Here is a 15,601-nt window from a genome sequence, read left to right on the forward strand (position 1 = left end):
GCGGACGCTGGCCGGGGTCGCAGCTGTCCCCGCAACGAGCTTACGTGAAATTGTAAACAATACGTCAAAATATGGCGGGCGTAGAAAGGTCGGGGCGGGGGCGCGGGGGGCGCGGTGCCGCCGAAGCCTAGACTACGTGGCCGCCGAGCGTGGGCAGTCTGTCCGGAAGAAGTGATGCTTTGAGCTGGAAGCTGAAGAATGAGTAGATGAAAAGAGGAAGAAGGTGGCTCGGGTAGAGGTGAACAGCGTCTGCAAAGACCCGGTCGAGGGGAAGAGTATTGTGAGCAAGGCGCTGAAATACTGGAGGGAACGGGGGGCACGCAGCACGGAGCGGAACGCATCGCGCGACGGGTTTAAGACCAAAATTGAAGCCCGACTCTGCCGTCACTCTTACTTGTTTTTTTTTTCTTTCTTTTTTTTTTTTTATACCCCCTCCAGTTTCCTTGTTTTCTGACTTGGCTGTGTTTTAAAATGTGGAGTATTTTCTCGTTTCCGTTTACTAGAATGTGAGCTCCGTCAGGGCAGAGATGGGTTGGCTCTATTGCCAGGGAACGATGGGTCGGTGACTTAACGGAGTCCGAAAATGTTGTGTCGAAGGAGCTGGAGCCTTAACTCTGATTGACCTTTACGTGTTTAACAGGTCGCTTTGACTCCTGTGTGATGGGGATTGCTGGGGTCTAAGCAAAGAGGTAGGGAGACCAGCTGTTGTAGTTCGTGCAGGGCGGGGGGGGGGGGGGGGGTCTATTCTGTCCTGGAGACCCGCAAGAGGCCTTTGTAACGCCCTTCCTAAAGCAGCTACTCTTTCAGGTGTGTGTCCAGCTCATTTCTGGTTCCGCGTTCTGTTTTGTTTTCTTTTTGTTTGTTCTCCCAACTAGAGTTTCAGCAGAAGCCTGTCGGTCTGGTTCAGAGCCGTGAGTGGTTTCTGACGTCCAGTGTACATAGTAGGTTCCCAACCAGTATTTGTTGAATGAATCAAATGGTCAGTGTCCGTGGAGACAGGAGGAAGTGAATGCATTGTAGAGAGATTTAGTACGAAAAAGGGTCAGGAAGTTAGGATAGACTGGTGATCGGGGTTGAGGGCACTTGGGAGTTGCCACAGTAGTTACTGGATAGTCCCTAAGGTCCAAAAAAATTATTTAAGGAATGAGAAGTGTGCCCTCATCATTCTAAATCTTCACCATAACACGGCTTACTTGTACTGTAGCTCTTTGGGTCAGATTTTTCTCTCTACTCGTCTTGTGAGTTCCTTGAGGACAGAACTGGAGACTTCTGCATCTTTATATTCTGTCCATGGCCCAGCCCAGATGCAATGTAACCAACACCTGATGTTTTCCTTTTGGCCTCAGGAGCAGGGCAACATGGGTTAAGGAAGGATTATGATCTCCCTTTTACATTTGAGAAAAGTGAGGCTCAGAGAGGTTGGTAAGCCTGCTCAGGGTCCCCCACTGAGGATTCAGGGACACTAGAAATCTGATAGCCCCAACACTTGGCGGTGTCGGGAAGGATGGAGCTTCAAATCCACCCTACAGCCATGAGCCTATACCTTGGAGAAAAAAAAAAAGGCTTTTTAACAATGAGGAATGGCATCTATGCTTTAGCCATTTTGTTACACATCTCTTAGCTGACTTACACCAAATGTGCTACATGCGTGCATCCATTCATTCATCTATTAAGTGCTAGTGTGCTTCTGAATGCTGCAGTGCAGGGGGAGTAGGGTAAGACATGGATGAAATGGAATTTGGAACTAAGAGGAAGGGCTGCTGGCTCTACCCCTTCCTAACTCTGGGCTCGTTTCCCAAACTGAAAACTGAGATAACGTAACCTATCTCACGGAGTTTTAGTGAAAATGAAAGGGTTAATGCTTGGAAAAGTCATTAGTTAGTACCAGGACTGGCTATGTAATTTAAAGGGTAAAAGGAAAATGTGACACCCCTTGTTCAAAAATTATTAAGAGGGCAACAGCAGAACATTAAACCAAGGCCAGGGCTCTACTAATATTTGTGACCGCACAGGTTGTATACCTGTACTTTGGCTAACACAGTACCTGATGCATGGAGTGCTCAAATGTTTATTACTAATTCTCTAGTGTTCCTCCTCTCAAGGACCCCCGAGATCTATCGGTGGGGAAAGATGTTCAATCCCATAATAACTGCCTGAGAAAGAAAACACTGAGGACATAATTGGAGTGTTGGGTATCATTCCAGGATCCACATTCTAAAAAAGAATACTAACAATCCAGATTTTGTGAGTTCCTTTTTCACCAAAGATGTTTTAAGTGGAATCTGGATGAAAACTGTCAGTTATGGATTAGTTGCCGTTTAGCTTTATGATGGCTGTGATTACCATATAAACATCATTTCTTCAGTGGAAAGAACACAGGATTTTTAGTCAGACATTTCTTATCTAGCTAATAATAAGAGCCACTATTGACTGAGCTTTTCTTTCTCAGACAGTGTGCAAGATGTTTCCCATGTACCTAATAGTCTTGGGAGGAAAATAGAACTGTTAACCTAGGTTTCACAGATAAAGAAAACGAAAATCAGAGAGGTCAAGTGACTTTCCCAGACTCACCAGCTGGTCAGTGGCAGAGGCAGGGCTCAAACCCAACCCTGTCTGGATATAGGCTCATAGGCCCTAAGCCTTACGCTCTGCCACTGACCAGCTCGGTGACTTTGATCAGGTTATTTTCCCTGCTCTGGTCTCCAGCTACCTCAAAGTGGGGTAAAGTTCGGATAAGGCCAAAGTATGTAAAGCCCTAGGTAGGGTAAAGTATATGAAGCCTCCAGCAAAGTGTCCAAAGGTTATTCTGGGATTTTCTTTCTCTCTTGGACCTAACCTTTGAGCTCTTAACGGTTAACTGGTTTTATCTTTTTTTTGGAAGGAAATGTAAAGACCTAAAAAGTGCCTACACTGTTTAGAAAGTAGTTAGTTGGACAGTAAGGAAACTGCCCAAGACTTGAAGTCCTTGTTTCCCTATAAAAGTATCGGGTGTTAGTCAAAGGCACTCACAGCAGAAAAGAGTCACTGTTACTTGAGTGTCCCTGATATTTTTACTTGACAGCAGATACGGAAGGGCAGACTGGAGAGCCTTCAAGTACAAAAATCAGGATAAAGATTTAAAGAATGTCACTTGGATTTCTAGCCCTAGCTCCTAGAGCCTGAGTGTCACAGGAAATGGGTAAAGGACTGACTGACCACAAATGACCCCACCCTACGGTACCTGCAACATTCTGTGGACATTAGAAATCCATGTTCCTATCACTGTCACTTAAAGTGAGCTGAAAGTAAGTCTGCTGCTGAACTTCCCCTTGCTTACTGTGTATCAGCTCTCTAATTTGAAAACAATTCAACTGCAGGATTCTAGTAGCCAAATTGGCCCAGTTCTGGAGCACATAAGGAATGATAGCAGAATTTGGGTGTTGTCTATAGCTTTTGTCCACCTTTATGCAGGCAGGGAGATTCTATTGATTTTTCGGTCTGTTTATGTCATACCGGGGTTGTCAGTAATGCCCAATACGAATCCAATTGGCACAAGTGTGATCAGATGATTAAGTCTTATCTTTTTGTCCTGTACTACCTACCAATGCTTCAGTACAGTCGTCTTTGCCCCAAAGTCTGGGAGTAGGATGCTAGAATGGTTTGGATTGGCTCATTCATGTGCGCTTTCATTTCTTCTTCACAAGTGAAGGTAAAGACGTTTAACAAAACCTTTACAACCACACAGATTTCTGTCTCCCTCCACCCCCGTTTCCCACCCTCTGTGAAGTTATGAGGACACCCTCTACTTCCCCCTTCCCTTCCACTTCTTCCCTCCCCATATCCCCTATAATCATGCAGACAGTAAAGGCTGGTCTTTTGGTTGCTCTGGAGAGTGGGGGCTACTTCCAGTCTTCTGGCATCTCCTTGTGAAAAAAAAGTGTTTTCAATACAATCTTGTGTTTCCTTCAGAATGAAATCTTCATCCTTTTTCTAGGTCTTCTTCATTTCCCATTCCTGAAGTCCAGAAAGATAAGACAAATCAGGTTGCTGAATATTCTAGTGTGATTTGCAGGATAAAAAACATTCTACTGGACCTAATTACATAAAGATCTCCACTGGCCAGATTAGAAGAGCCATGGGTCCTAATCTCATTCTTCTTTGGTAGCCATGGGCAAGTCATTTTTCCACTCTGGGCCTCATTTTTATGGGGGCTCAAATATCTTTCTCAGAGAAGGAAGCTGAGGCCAGTCTATGCTTGGCTCTAATGCTGGGATGGGGTCAGGTAGGAGGCTCACAGAAGTCAAAGCAGTTTGGTAAGGAAGGGTGAAGGTAGGCAGCCCACCCTTGGAGCCATGTAGGACTTCATCTGGGAGGGACACTGAAGTCCTGGCCAGTAGTGAATGGCATTTTGCCCACAAATGATGCCTAGGGTTTTCAGCCAGCTGCGGAGGTGATAGTGTGAACGAGAGTAAAATGGGATGGTTCAAACATTCTTGCTGGGAGGGTTCTCCACTCCCAACCTGCTCTTCTAGTCTTTGCCACCTAAACTGCAGCTGCTCAGGGCAATAACATAGGAGTCATCTTTGATTCCTTTCTTTTCCTCATCCTCCACATCCCCATCAGCCAATCCTTTGCCTCTACCTCCAAAGCCAGCCACGTCAAATCACCTCCACCACACCTTTCTCATGTCTCATCTAGGTGACTCCAAACTGGTCTCCCTTGTCCCCTTATCAGTTCTCAACATTGTTCCAGATTGGGCAAGGGGAAGGGTGAAGGAAGAGGGAGGGAAAGAATCTTGAATAGGCTCCTTGCTCAGTGTGGAACCCAGTGCAGGGCTCAATCTCATGACCCTGAGATTGTGACCCTGAGGTCACAACCTGAGCCAAAATTAAGAGTCGGATGCTTAACCAACTGGGCCACCCAGGCACCCCCGGAATGGCCTTAAAAATGTAATTCATATCCACAGATTTTTTGCTCAAAATATGCCAATGACTTTCCATTATGTTAGAACAAAATTCACGGTTCTTCCTATGGCCTACAAGGATTAAAGAGAAGCACACTGGCCTATAGGCCATATCTGGCCCACTGCATATTTTTGTAACATCCATCAACTGAGAATGGTTTTCACATTTCTAAATGTTTGAAAACAAATGAATAGTTTTTCTTGATATGTAAAAATTTTATGAAATTCACATCTTGGCATCCATAAATAAAGTTTTATTGGAACACAGTCATGTTCATCATTTGTAAGTTGTCTATGGCTACTTTCCTACTACATTGGCAGAGCTGAGTCATTTTGAAAGAAACTGTGGTGCACAAATTCTATATATACCTTTACAGACCAAGTCTGCTGATTTCTAGTCTAGATGATCTAGCCTCTGGCTGGTTATTTCTCTAATCTCATGTCCTAATGCTCAGGTGTTTGTTTTTCAAGTCAACAATTTCTTATCCCCAATTCTGAAATCCAGAAAGCCCTGAAACCAAAATATTTCTCAAGTGTTTTGGCACAAACTCCATTGGTGGCAAAACTTGACCTGAACTGATTGATGTGAGGCTGTTTATGATCTATATATTCTACATGGTGTGAATATTCATGTGCCTTGTTGTAGAATTCTTAACATGGTTGGTTTCAGGGTACTTCTGAGAACTCGTTGGGGTTTTTCATCATATACAGTATATGTACCATATTACCTTTCTAAAATCCCAAAAGTTCTGGAAGACAGCTGGCCCCAGGATTAGACTGTGGGCCAGGATCATGGAGTGAGCCCAGGACTTAGAATTGGAAGAGGCGCCTTTGCATCCCAGTGCTTGACACCCTGCATAATCTTGGGCAGGTCCCATCATTCTCTGATCTTCAGTTTCCTCATCTATGAAACAGGGCCTTTCCTGTACCAAATCCACCGTAGGCTCAGGATCCAGAAAACTGAGTTTGTTAGAACTGTATGTTAAGAATGAGTAAATATGTTCTGAATGAGATTGAGGACCTTTTCTGACCAAACTTCGTGAGTTTTACTGTGTGGATGTGTTGGCAATTCAATTCTCTGCCTTTCTCACCAGCTGGTTTTTGGGTTCTTGTTGAGGTTCCACAGAAAGGAGGCTGCCAGGTCTCTGAATTTTAATTCACTGAGCTATTGCTGTACCTTGGCTTTCTGTAGCACCCTTCCTTGGTTGGAGGTTACGATGGATGGGCTTCTCTTCCTCAGCTCAGAAATACAGTTGACAGGGAGAGGCTGCTCTGCGGCATTGTTCTGGGGCTTATTTGCAGTTTCCTGTTGATGAGAAATAGTTACAAAGGTGAGGTCTAATGCTGGCTTGCCCTCCAAAAAAATGCAAATTAGAAGGCATTGTGCATATATGCCAGCACCAAATGGCAAGGGGAGGAAGACCCTTGAGGGTCTTGGAATAAAGGTAATGACGTCTAAAATTACCAAACCCTCTCTATGCACCAGGCTTTTGGTGGATTAGCTCATTTAGCTTTTCCAACCCTATAAAGTAGGTACTATTATTAGTCATCCTATTTTACAGATGAGGAAAATGGGAAGATCAAGCCACTGCTCAGGGTCACACATCTGGTGAGTGGGAGAGCTGGAATTCAAACCCCACAGCACATTCTTAACCTCTCCCCTATATTCCTTCTCCTCTACAACGCCCTCACCCCTTAACTTTTCCAGATAGCTGCTTAGTACATTACTGGATGTCGTTCCTTTTGTGTGGCATATTAACAGCTAAGCCTGCAGGGAATTTAGAGAAGACTTCTCTTTATTTCCATCAGAAAGGATCACAAAGTGGGAAAAGCTCTCTGGAATGTGAATTTCAGGGCATACTGGTGGGAGGAAGCAGCTGGGATGAGTGAACCACTTCTAGCTCCTCCTCCAGCCCTCTGTGAGTTTGTCCTTTAAGCTCTTCATCTGTAAATGAGATTGGAAAGCCCCTTGGAGAGGATGCCCTGGGGCAGAAGAAACAGCCTGGCTTCAGAGAAGCAGGGTGTGGTTTGACCAGGCAGCTTGGCTCCCGACTACAACACTAAGAATACAGTTCCCAGTGACAACCCAAACGTATCAGACAAGTTATTTCATCTGAGTGTCCATGTCCTTGTCTGAAGGCAGGCATAACTTTTATTCTTTCAATAAACATTTATTGCACTCCTATTTTTCAGACTCTGTTAAAGGGCTAACTAAGGCTGTAATGATAAAACAAAATCCAATTTTTAATAAAAATACAACCCAGTGGGCGAGACAGACATTAGACAAGTAAGGATACATACACACACACATATGTCCATATACACATGTATACACAAATTGTGCCTAAGTGCTATGAGAAAGAATAACACGTGGGACTCTTGGTTGTTTAGACCAGTGGTTCACAAATGGGAGCCCTTCCAGGGGACATTTGGCAATTTCTGGAGACATTTCTAGTTGTCAACTGGGTATGGAGTTATTGACATCTAGTAGGTAGAGGCTAGGAATGCTGCTAAACCTCCTCCTACAGTACACAAGGTAGTCCCCTATAAAAAGAATTATAGGCCCCAAATGTCAGTAGTGCTGAGGTTGAGACTCTCAGATGGAGACAGAGGTCAGCTAGGTTTTCCTTGAGGAGGTCTCATTCCGGGTAGAGTATCTACCTTACGGGGTTGCTTGGAGCATTGGATGCAAAGGCCTGCGGATAGCCTGATACACCCGGGACTCTAAGACGGGGGACACGTGTACTGTGGCTAATGCTGGGATCTGGAGTCAGACTTCCTGGATTGCAAATCCTGTCTCCCACTTAACTGAGTAAATTTGAGTAAGTCATTTAACATGTCTGACCTCTGTTTCCTTGTTCATCTAGTAGCTTGAATACACCTAGCACTATCTCCCACCATTGCCATGAAGATCATATGAGATAATAGAGGTTAAAATGCTATACGAGGGATCCCTGGGTGGCGCAGCGGTTTCGCACCTGCCCTTGGCCTGGGGTGTGATCCTGGGGACTCAGGATCGAGTCCCACGTCGGGCTCCCTGCATGGAGCCTGCTTTTCCCTCTGCCTGTGTCTCTGCCTCTCTCTCTCTCTATGTCTCTCATAAGTAAATAAATCTTTAAAAAAAAAAAATGCTATACGGACCTATGGTGGTTGTTCAAACATGTTATTCTTACTCAACATATCGTAGTTAAAATTATCAATAACCTGAAGGCTACTTCGGGTTCAGGATAAAAAGTCAAATGGTAGGGCTGCAGAGGAGACAACATAGGCCAGAGAGTCCCCTTCTTAGTGGTGCCCTGTCCTCTTTGGGAGACTCTCTTTCAGTATGTTCCCTCTCCTCTCTGGGTGTCTGTTTGGTCATCTATAAATGAGCATAACTCCTACCCTCAAAGGATGATCATGAAGCTTGACAGCAAGTGAGGGGATTAAGAAGCAGGTGCCCCTGGCACAGAAGGGCATGGACTCACCCCACTCTTGTTCTTGCTGCTCACGGAGAGCCCCAGGGCCGGGCCCCCGGCCAGGGAATGCTGCAAGCGCTCCTTCACAGCCACCAGCCGCAGCTCCAGGTCAATCCGGCGCTCCTCCTTGGCCCGACACTGAGCTTCCAGGGAGGCCACGGCTTCCTCCAGAACCTTTAACTTGGCTCCTGTATCCAGAGACATCGATGAGAAACAGCCGAGCCTGGCTTGAAGCATCAGGGGGTTTGGCAGGACCTCAGGTTCTAGTCTGTCCTTTCCAGAGGGCTTTTCCAGCCCTTTGTCAGGATTAAGAGATGGATTTTGGATCTAAAGTTCCAGCTTCATGCTGGGTTGTATGGTTTTTACCAGCCCTGGACTCATTTCCCTACCTTCTGGATATAGAATCCTGATTTTCCTCAGGGAAACCACCTTTCTCCTCCCCTTCCCTATAATTTGGATGGAACTGACCTCAATTTTTGTTCAAGGGGTTGGCACATAATTTAAACCTGGCCCATAATCATATCTCCATTTTCACAGTGGTTGGTTTAGAGTTGGTCCAATCAGAGTGAATTCTGAGGCTTTTGTAGAGTCCACTGGGAAGAGAAGTTTTCTCTGCTGGAGCAGCTGAGGACTAGGTGAGGACCAGGGCTGTGCAGCCATTATAACACCATGAAGGGCACAGAATGAAACCAACATAGAGGAAGGCAGTAGCCAGAATTAGAGAAATATACTTTGTGATGACATCATTTAAATCCCTGGACCTTGCTACACTTGATCACTCAGCTTTCCAATTAATTTTTTTTCCTTTTAAGTTAGCTCTAAGCTTAATATGGGGCTTGAACTTATGATCCTGGTCAAGAGTCATATGCTCTACCAATTGAGCAAGCCAGGCACCCCTACATGTTTCTTTACATTTCTTTAAAAATTTTTTTTGGATTTTTTAAAAAAGATGTATTTATTTTAGAGAGAGTGAGCACAAGGGGAGGGGCAAGGGAGAGAAGCAGACTCCCCACTGTGTGTGCAAAGCCCAATGCTGGGCTTAATCTAATGACCCTGAAATCACAAACCAAGGTCAAGGGTCCAACACTGAACCAGCTGAGTCACCCAGACACCCTTCCTTTCATCTCTAAGCCAGCTTGACTTTGGTTTCTCTTACTTGTAACTGAGTTATAGTATATGGCTTTACATTAACCATGGGTTCCTACTGGGATTTTGCTGCTTACTCAGTCAACTAATAAACCTGTATTAGCATCTTTTCTGTGCCAAGAGCTGTGTTGGGTCTTAATCAGTTTTAAAAGTTTCTTTCTTTCTCTTTCTTTCTTTCTTTCTTTTTCTTTCTTTCTTTCTTTCTTTCATTCATTCATTCATTCATTCATTCATCTATTCAGTAAATACTTATTGAGTACTTAGTGCTTACTATGTACCAGGTGCTGGTCTGGGTCCTTGAGATTTATAAGTGAAAAAAAAAACAGGCAAAGATCCTTGCCCTTATGGTTCTCATGTTTGTGTGTGTGTGTGTGTGTGTGTGTGTGTGTGTGTGTATGAGAAAGAAATAACAATAAATAAAAATGATAAACATTATAAATAAATGTTACAAAGTGATGTGCTATAGAAAGAAATTGAGCAGGATAAAAGACAAGGCCTCTGTTCCCTCAAGCATGTGTGCACAGCTCAGGCTAAAAATATGCCAAGCCACAGCTGTAGAGAGAGTTCAAAGGAAACAGCAGAAAATGGGGGGCAGAGAGCCCAGAGCAGGCTGGGCCTGCAGGGCTCATGCCTCTGGATTTCTGAAGAGGATCCTGGGACGATCTCCATTATTCCTAGCACCAGGACCAGTGTCTCACACAGTTGGGTACTGAGCATTTCTGCGAATGAGTGACTTAATGTGAGGTTCAAAATGATACCTCTTATTTCCTTGATTCTAAGGCACACTCTGTTTCCCACATTTTAACTTTTCTAAAATCAGCTTGAATTTTACTACATTAAGTGTACACATTTTTGTGATGCTTTTTCATCCCCTTACCTAAAAGCAGTTATTGAATTGATGGCACTTTTATTAGGAAGGATGATGATGATGATGTTAAGGAAAAAGAGGAGGAGAAGCGCACCTGTCCTGGATAACCAGGTGACCTCTGCCATGGGAGGTGTCAAGGCTGGGCCTGCCCCCTGCTGCCCCCCCTCCCCCAGGACACACCCACATAGTACCTGGGTTGTTCCGAATGGCTTCCTTCAGCTCCCTCTTCTCCTGCCTTAGGGCCATCAGCTCCGTCCGGATTGTCTCCTTCTCTTTTTCCAGCCTTTCTTTTTCAACCAGGTACCTTCGGGCATCTTCCTCAGCTCGGTTCTTACCGTACTTGTACTGATTGGCGCCTGCAGAGATATAAGGCAGGCAAAGGTACTTGGGTGGCCTTAGCATCTTTCTCAGCCTCAACTTCTCCATCTATAAAATGGGAATGTTTAGATCTATATCTTTAGCGTGTGACTCCCTCAAGAAAACAGGAGCAGAAAGGAGGCAGCAGAGCACAGGGGCTAGGAACAAGGGCTTTGGAATGAGGCAGACCAAGGCTTGTGTTCTCTTTTGCCCTTTACTAGTTGTGTGATATCAGGCAGGAGTGAATAGAGGTGTTTCTGTGCTTCCCTCTAGGGCTTAGTTTCCTCATTTGTAAATATGGACATTGATCAAATTTACCTCTTAGCATTGTGGTAAGTTTTAAATTCATGGAAAATACTCGGTACAGTATCTAGTGGAAGTGCTTAGTAAACGTCAGATAATGATATAAAGTAAATTTTGTGGTGTATAGCACACTTTAAATTTTTTAAAAAGATTTATTTATCTGAGACAGAGCAAGCAAGCAAGCACACAGAGGGAGAGGGAGAAAGAGAAGTAGACGCCCTGTTGGGCAGGGAGCCCTACCTGCGGCTCAATCCCAGGACTCCAAGATCATGACATGAGTCAAAGGCAGATGCTTAACCGACTGAGCCACCCAGGCACCCCCACACTTTAGTTTTAAAAGGGCATTTTGCAGTCAACTCTCAGGTATATATAAGACAAGTAGACAGGGACATCCAACCCAGAGCCACAGAGAATCAAGACCTTGGACTAAAGTCAGGCATTGCCTGTTTTATTCCTGGAAAATGGGTGGGGGGAGAGAGAGGGGCCCAGGAATCTGTTGCAGGCTCTACATTATGGTGGACAATAACAATAATTGGCAAAAATTGATTGAGCATTTACTATACACTAGGCCATTTACATTCATTTCCATTTAATCTTCATAAATACTTACTATTATTAGCTCTGTTTTGTTGTTGGGGGAACAGAGGCACAGGGAGGTTGGTCTCACTGCTAATGAAGGCAGAGCCCAGTTTGAGCTCATATGTGTCTAACTCCAGGCTCTGTGCCATGCATTACTGTTCTCGCTGGGGCAATGCCACAGTCTGATGTCTCAGGGAAATTTTTATTTACTTATTTTAGTTTCAGACATTCACTCAACAGCCCTTTTAAGTTGGTTGGTAGGGTGTGGAGTTTGGGGTGATTCCCTTGGCTTACTGATAATTGGGGGTTTGTCTCTATAGCTCTTGTAGAGATCACAGTGGCTACCCGGTGACACATGAACAACCAGTTCTTGTCACAACAACACTATAGTTCAAGCCTGATCATAAATAAAGCATGGAGGAAAGAGAAGGGGACTTATACTTCCCCCAATGTCCCAGATACACAATGGTATCCTAGGGGGATTTTTCTCGAAGACTTAGGCAGGCAAACTGAAAATAAAACGGTAGACCAGAAAAGTGTTGTCAGTGTTATATTGTAGCCAATAAGGACCTTAAAAACCCCAAACACCAGGCAGCCTAGGTGGTTTAGTGGTTTAGTGCTGCCTTCAGCCCAGGGCCTGATCCTGGAGATCTGGGATCGAGTCCCACGTCGGGCTCCCTACACGGAGCCTGCTTCTCCCTCTGCCTGTGTCTTTGCCTCTCTCTCTATGTCTCTCATGAATAAATAAATAAAATCTTTGAAAAAAAAAAACCCAAACACCATCTGTTATCCTCAATATTTTATAAAATACATAGTACTTCAACACCTCCAGAGTTGGAAGGACACAAATAGAGAATAAAATGAAATAGATTTAGCAACCTTTCAAGAGACCCCAAGCCAGAACTACTAATAATTAATTTGCTCCGGGATTCCTGACCCACAGAAACTGTGACTTAACACATCTTTACTTTTTGAGCTATTACATTTTGAGTAATTCATTACAGAGTCATCAGCAACTAAAACATGATCTTGGGCAAGACACTTCAATGTTCTTCGGTGCTTTCATCTGAGACACACTGTTGGGCTAGATCTGTGGTTTCCAACTGCCCTGCAAAGAGCCCTGTGATTTCACAGTGACTGCTGACAGGCTAATGCAGGGGACCAGTGGATCTCCTAGCTCCAGCCAGAGCAGCACCGCTTTTGTATCTCTTATAAACTATACTTCAATATAACATTTAATTTGAAGAAAGAATCTGTGTTTTGTTATTTTTGTTGTGGTGGTTTTGAATGTTTTCCGATTTCTTTAATCTTACATACTTAATTTCAGTTTGTTTTTCCATTTTATTTTTATTTTTTAATTCTTTTTTTAGAGCAGATGAGAGAGTGAGCATGAGCGTAGTTGGGAGGGGCAGAGGGAGAGAGGGAATCCTAAGCAGGCTTCACACTCAGCACAGAGCCCAACGTGGGGGCTTGATCTCATGATCCTGGGATTATGACCTGACCCGAAATCAAGAGTCAGACGCTTAACCGACCGAGCCACCCAGGTGCCCCTACTTTTCCATTTGAAAACGGGCATCCCGTAAAGGCCTGTATTTCCAGTGCTGACAAAAGTAGTGTAAGGAATGTTATACAACAACCCCCTGACTGTTCAGTGGGAAAACTCAGACCCAGGGAGGGGAAGGGCCCTTTTCAAAGTTACTGAGCAATTTAAGGGTCAAGTGGGGGAACGGAATACAGGTCTCCTGACCCTCAGAAGAGATCATCTACATTAATGAAGTAGGGATCTAATAAAGAAAAGTATTTTAAACATAAATCTTCAAAAAGCAAGGAACTGAACTTGACTTTGTTCAGGGGCAGGGGGAAGAACTGTAAAGCAATAACTGGAAGATTCTTGGAATATGCTGTCCTACTGGAAGCTGGCTGGCTCATGAATCACATCAGAGCAGAGATTAGTGTTGGAAATCAAACAGAATTTACCAGAGTCTGGCCTGCTTAGCCTTTATTGTGCAGTGTGGCAATCAGGCAACTCACTGAGCTCCCATGGGGTGCTAGGGAGAGCTCAGGCTGGGACACAGGAGTGAGCGGTGCCTTTCACGGCAGCTGCCTCAAGGGTATTTGGAGGGCTTCATTTCTCCACGTTCTACCGCAGATCAGAAATTATAAATATTTTTAGCCTTTGGAACAGACACAATGTGAGGATGAATTTTATATGTGAACATATGTGTATACATATATATGCCACACTGCAGCATAAAAACATATTTGGCCTTCTTTAGTGTTAAAATTTTTGAAAATCAGTCACTATTATTAAAAAGTAAGTAGGTTTCATATATAAATCTTCATATAAAGATTTCTGGTGTCAAATAACCTGCAAACCTGGGCTGGCCCTGTTGCATGGGAGCCATGGGCTGAAGCTGTGTAGTGGCTGGTCCTATAAGTGGAGCCTGAGCATGCCTGGTTCCTTTTTTCTTTTTTTTTTTTTTTAATTTATTTATGATAGTCACAGAGAGAGAGAGAGAGAGGGGCAGAGACATAGGCAGAGGGAGAAGCAGGCTCCATGCAGGGAGCCCGACGTGGGATTCGATCCTAGGTCTCCAGGATTGCGCCCTGGGCCAAAGGCAGGCGCCAAACCGCTGCGCCACCCAAGGATCCCAGCATGCCTGGTTCTTACAGTCTTCCCCTATAACCCCATTCCCTTTCGTTTTCCCTCTGAGGTCACATGCTAGCTGCCCCTTACCCCTGGCTCGTGCTGTCCTTTTTCTTATGGTAGAGTATTTTCTTACATCTCCCTTTATTCATTAATTTATTTGCCCAATGCCTGAAGGAATCAGATCTGAGATCCCCCCAGTCAGTCGTTTCTTTCCCTCCCTCGCTCCCATCCAGAACTCACTGGAGGCATGGCGCTTGACTTTGACCTGTGGATCCACTCGATGGGACTTCTCACTGCAGGAGGAGGCATGGCGTTTTACCTGGGCCCCAGCAGGTCGCTTGGGCTCCTCGTCCTGCGGAAAATGGAGAAAGAAGGTAAAGCTCAGGTAGGCTCAGAGCCCTCCATGCAGGGGTGTATTTGGTCCAAGCGTGGTTGGTGAGCATTGCAGGACCTCTGGTATCTTGGCCTTACATTTTTAAACTGGGGCCACACTCAACAATTTACAGACTACTTCTACTAGCGTATATCCTTTGATCCTCATACCTTCCTGTCATGGGCTGCAGAAGGAACCCCTAAACTGGAATATCTGTTGAGAGGAGAATTTGGAAGTCTCGAGGGCTGTGGGTGACCATATTTGATATATCATAGATATTTCTGTCTTCAAATCATTTGGAAGTATCCTCCAAAATTTCTGCAATTGCTAAATATAAGCATTCCCAGTTAAGATAAAAAGTCGTGGATGATGTCAGCCAATGGTGGAAGTTACATAATAATATGGCTATCTATTTTTTAAAAAATTATTTATTTATTTGAGAGAGAGGGAAGGAGAGGGAGAAGCAGACTCTTTACTGAGCAGGGAGCCCAACGAGGGGCTCGATCCTAGGACCTGAGATCATAACCTGAGCCAAAGGCAGATGTTTAACTGACTGAGCCACCCAGGTGCCCCTGTGCCACCCAGGCACTTTACGTTTGTGCATGAAGAGTGCACTCAGAATCCGCTCAGAGCTCAGGGAACCATGAATGGAATATGATTATAATATAATAATGATATTGATAGCGATAGTACTATTTACTGCATGTGAAACATTCCAGTGTTTAGGTGCTGCTAAGCTCTTTCCATATAGTATTTCTTTTATTTTTTAATTTTTATTTTTTTCCATATATTATTTCATTTAGTTCTTGCAATGATCCAATTGAGTAGGTTTTATAATATTCATCTGAAGTGAAGCCCAAGCTAACTCAGATTCAGCCCTGAGTCCAAAGTTCATGCCGTTAGGTACTAAGCTGTCTTGCAGCTA

At 44.3% G+C, this 15,601-nt stretch overlaps 1 protein-coding gene across 5 annotated transcripts in view; it reads right to left on the bottom strand.

Annotated features, from left to right (window-relative positions):
• Positions 1–3,031: 3,031 nt before the first annotated feature.
• Positions 3,032–15,601, bottom strand: part of AFAP1L1 (actin filament associated protein 1 like 1) — a 59,661-nt gene continuing 47,091 nt past the window's right edge. For all 5 annotated transcript variants that reach the window (XM_038535069.1, XM_038535072.1, XM_038535070.1 and 2 more), the window contains 5 exons: positions 14,544–14,655; positions 10,606–10,770; positions 8,410–8,588; positions 6,120–6,248; positions 3,032–3,993 (listed from right to left, as the gene is read on the bottom strand). In XM_038535069.1, the coding sequence (XP_038390997.1) occupies positions 3,970–3,993; positions 6,120–6,248; positions 8,410–8,588; positions 10,606–10,770; positions 14,544–14,655 (609 nt within the window). In that variant the 3' untranslated portion in view covers positions 3,032–3,969. The remainder of the gene's footprint in view (positions 3,994–6,119; positions 6,249–8,409; positions 8,589–10,605; positions 10,771–14,543; positions 14,656–15,601) is intronic.

This window comes from Canis lupus, chromosome 4 (assembly GCF_011100685.1).
Source record: "Canis lupus familiaris isolate Mischka breed German Shepherd chromosome 4, alternate assembly UU_Cfam_GSD_1.0, whole genome shotgun sequence".
NCBI lineage: Eukaryota > Metazoa > Chordata > Mammalia > Carnivora > Canidae > Canis > Canis lupus.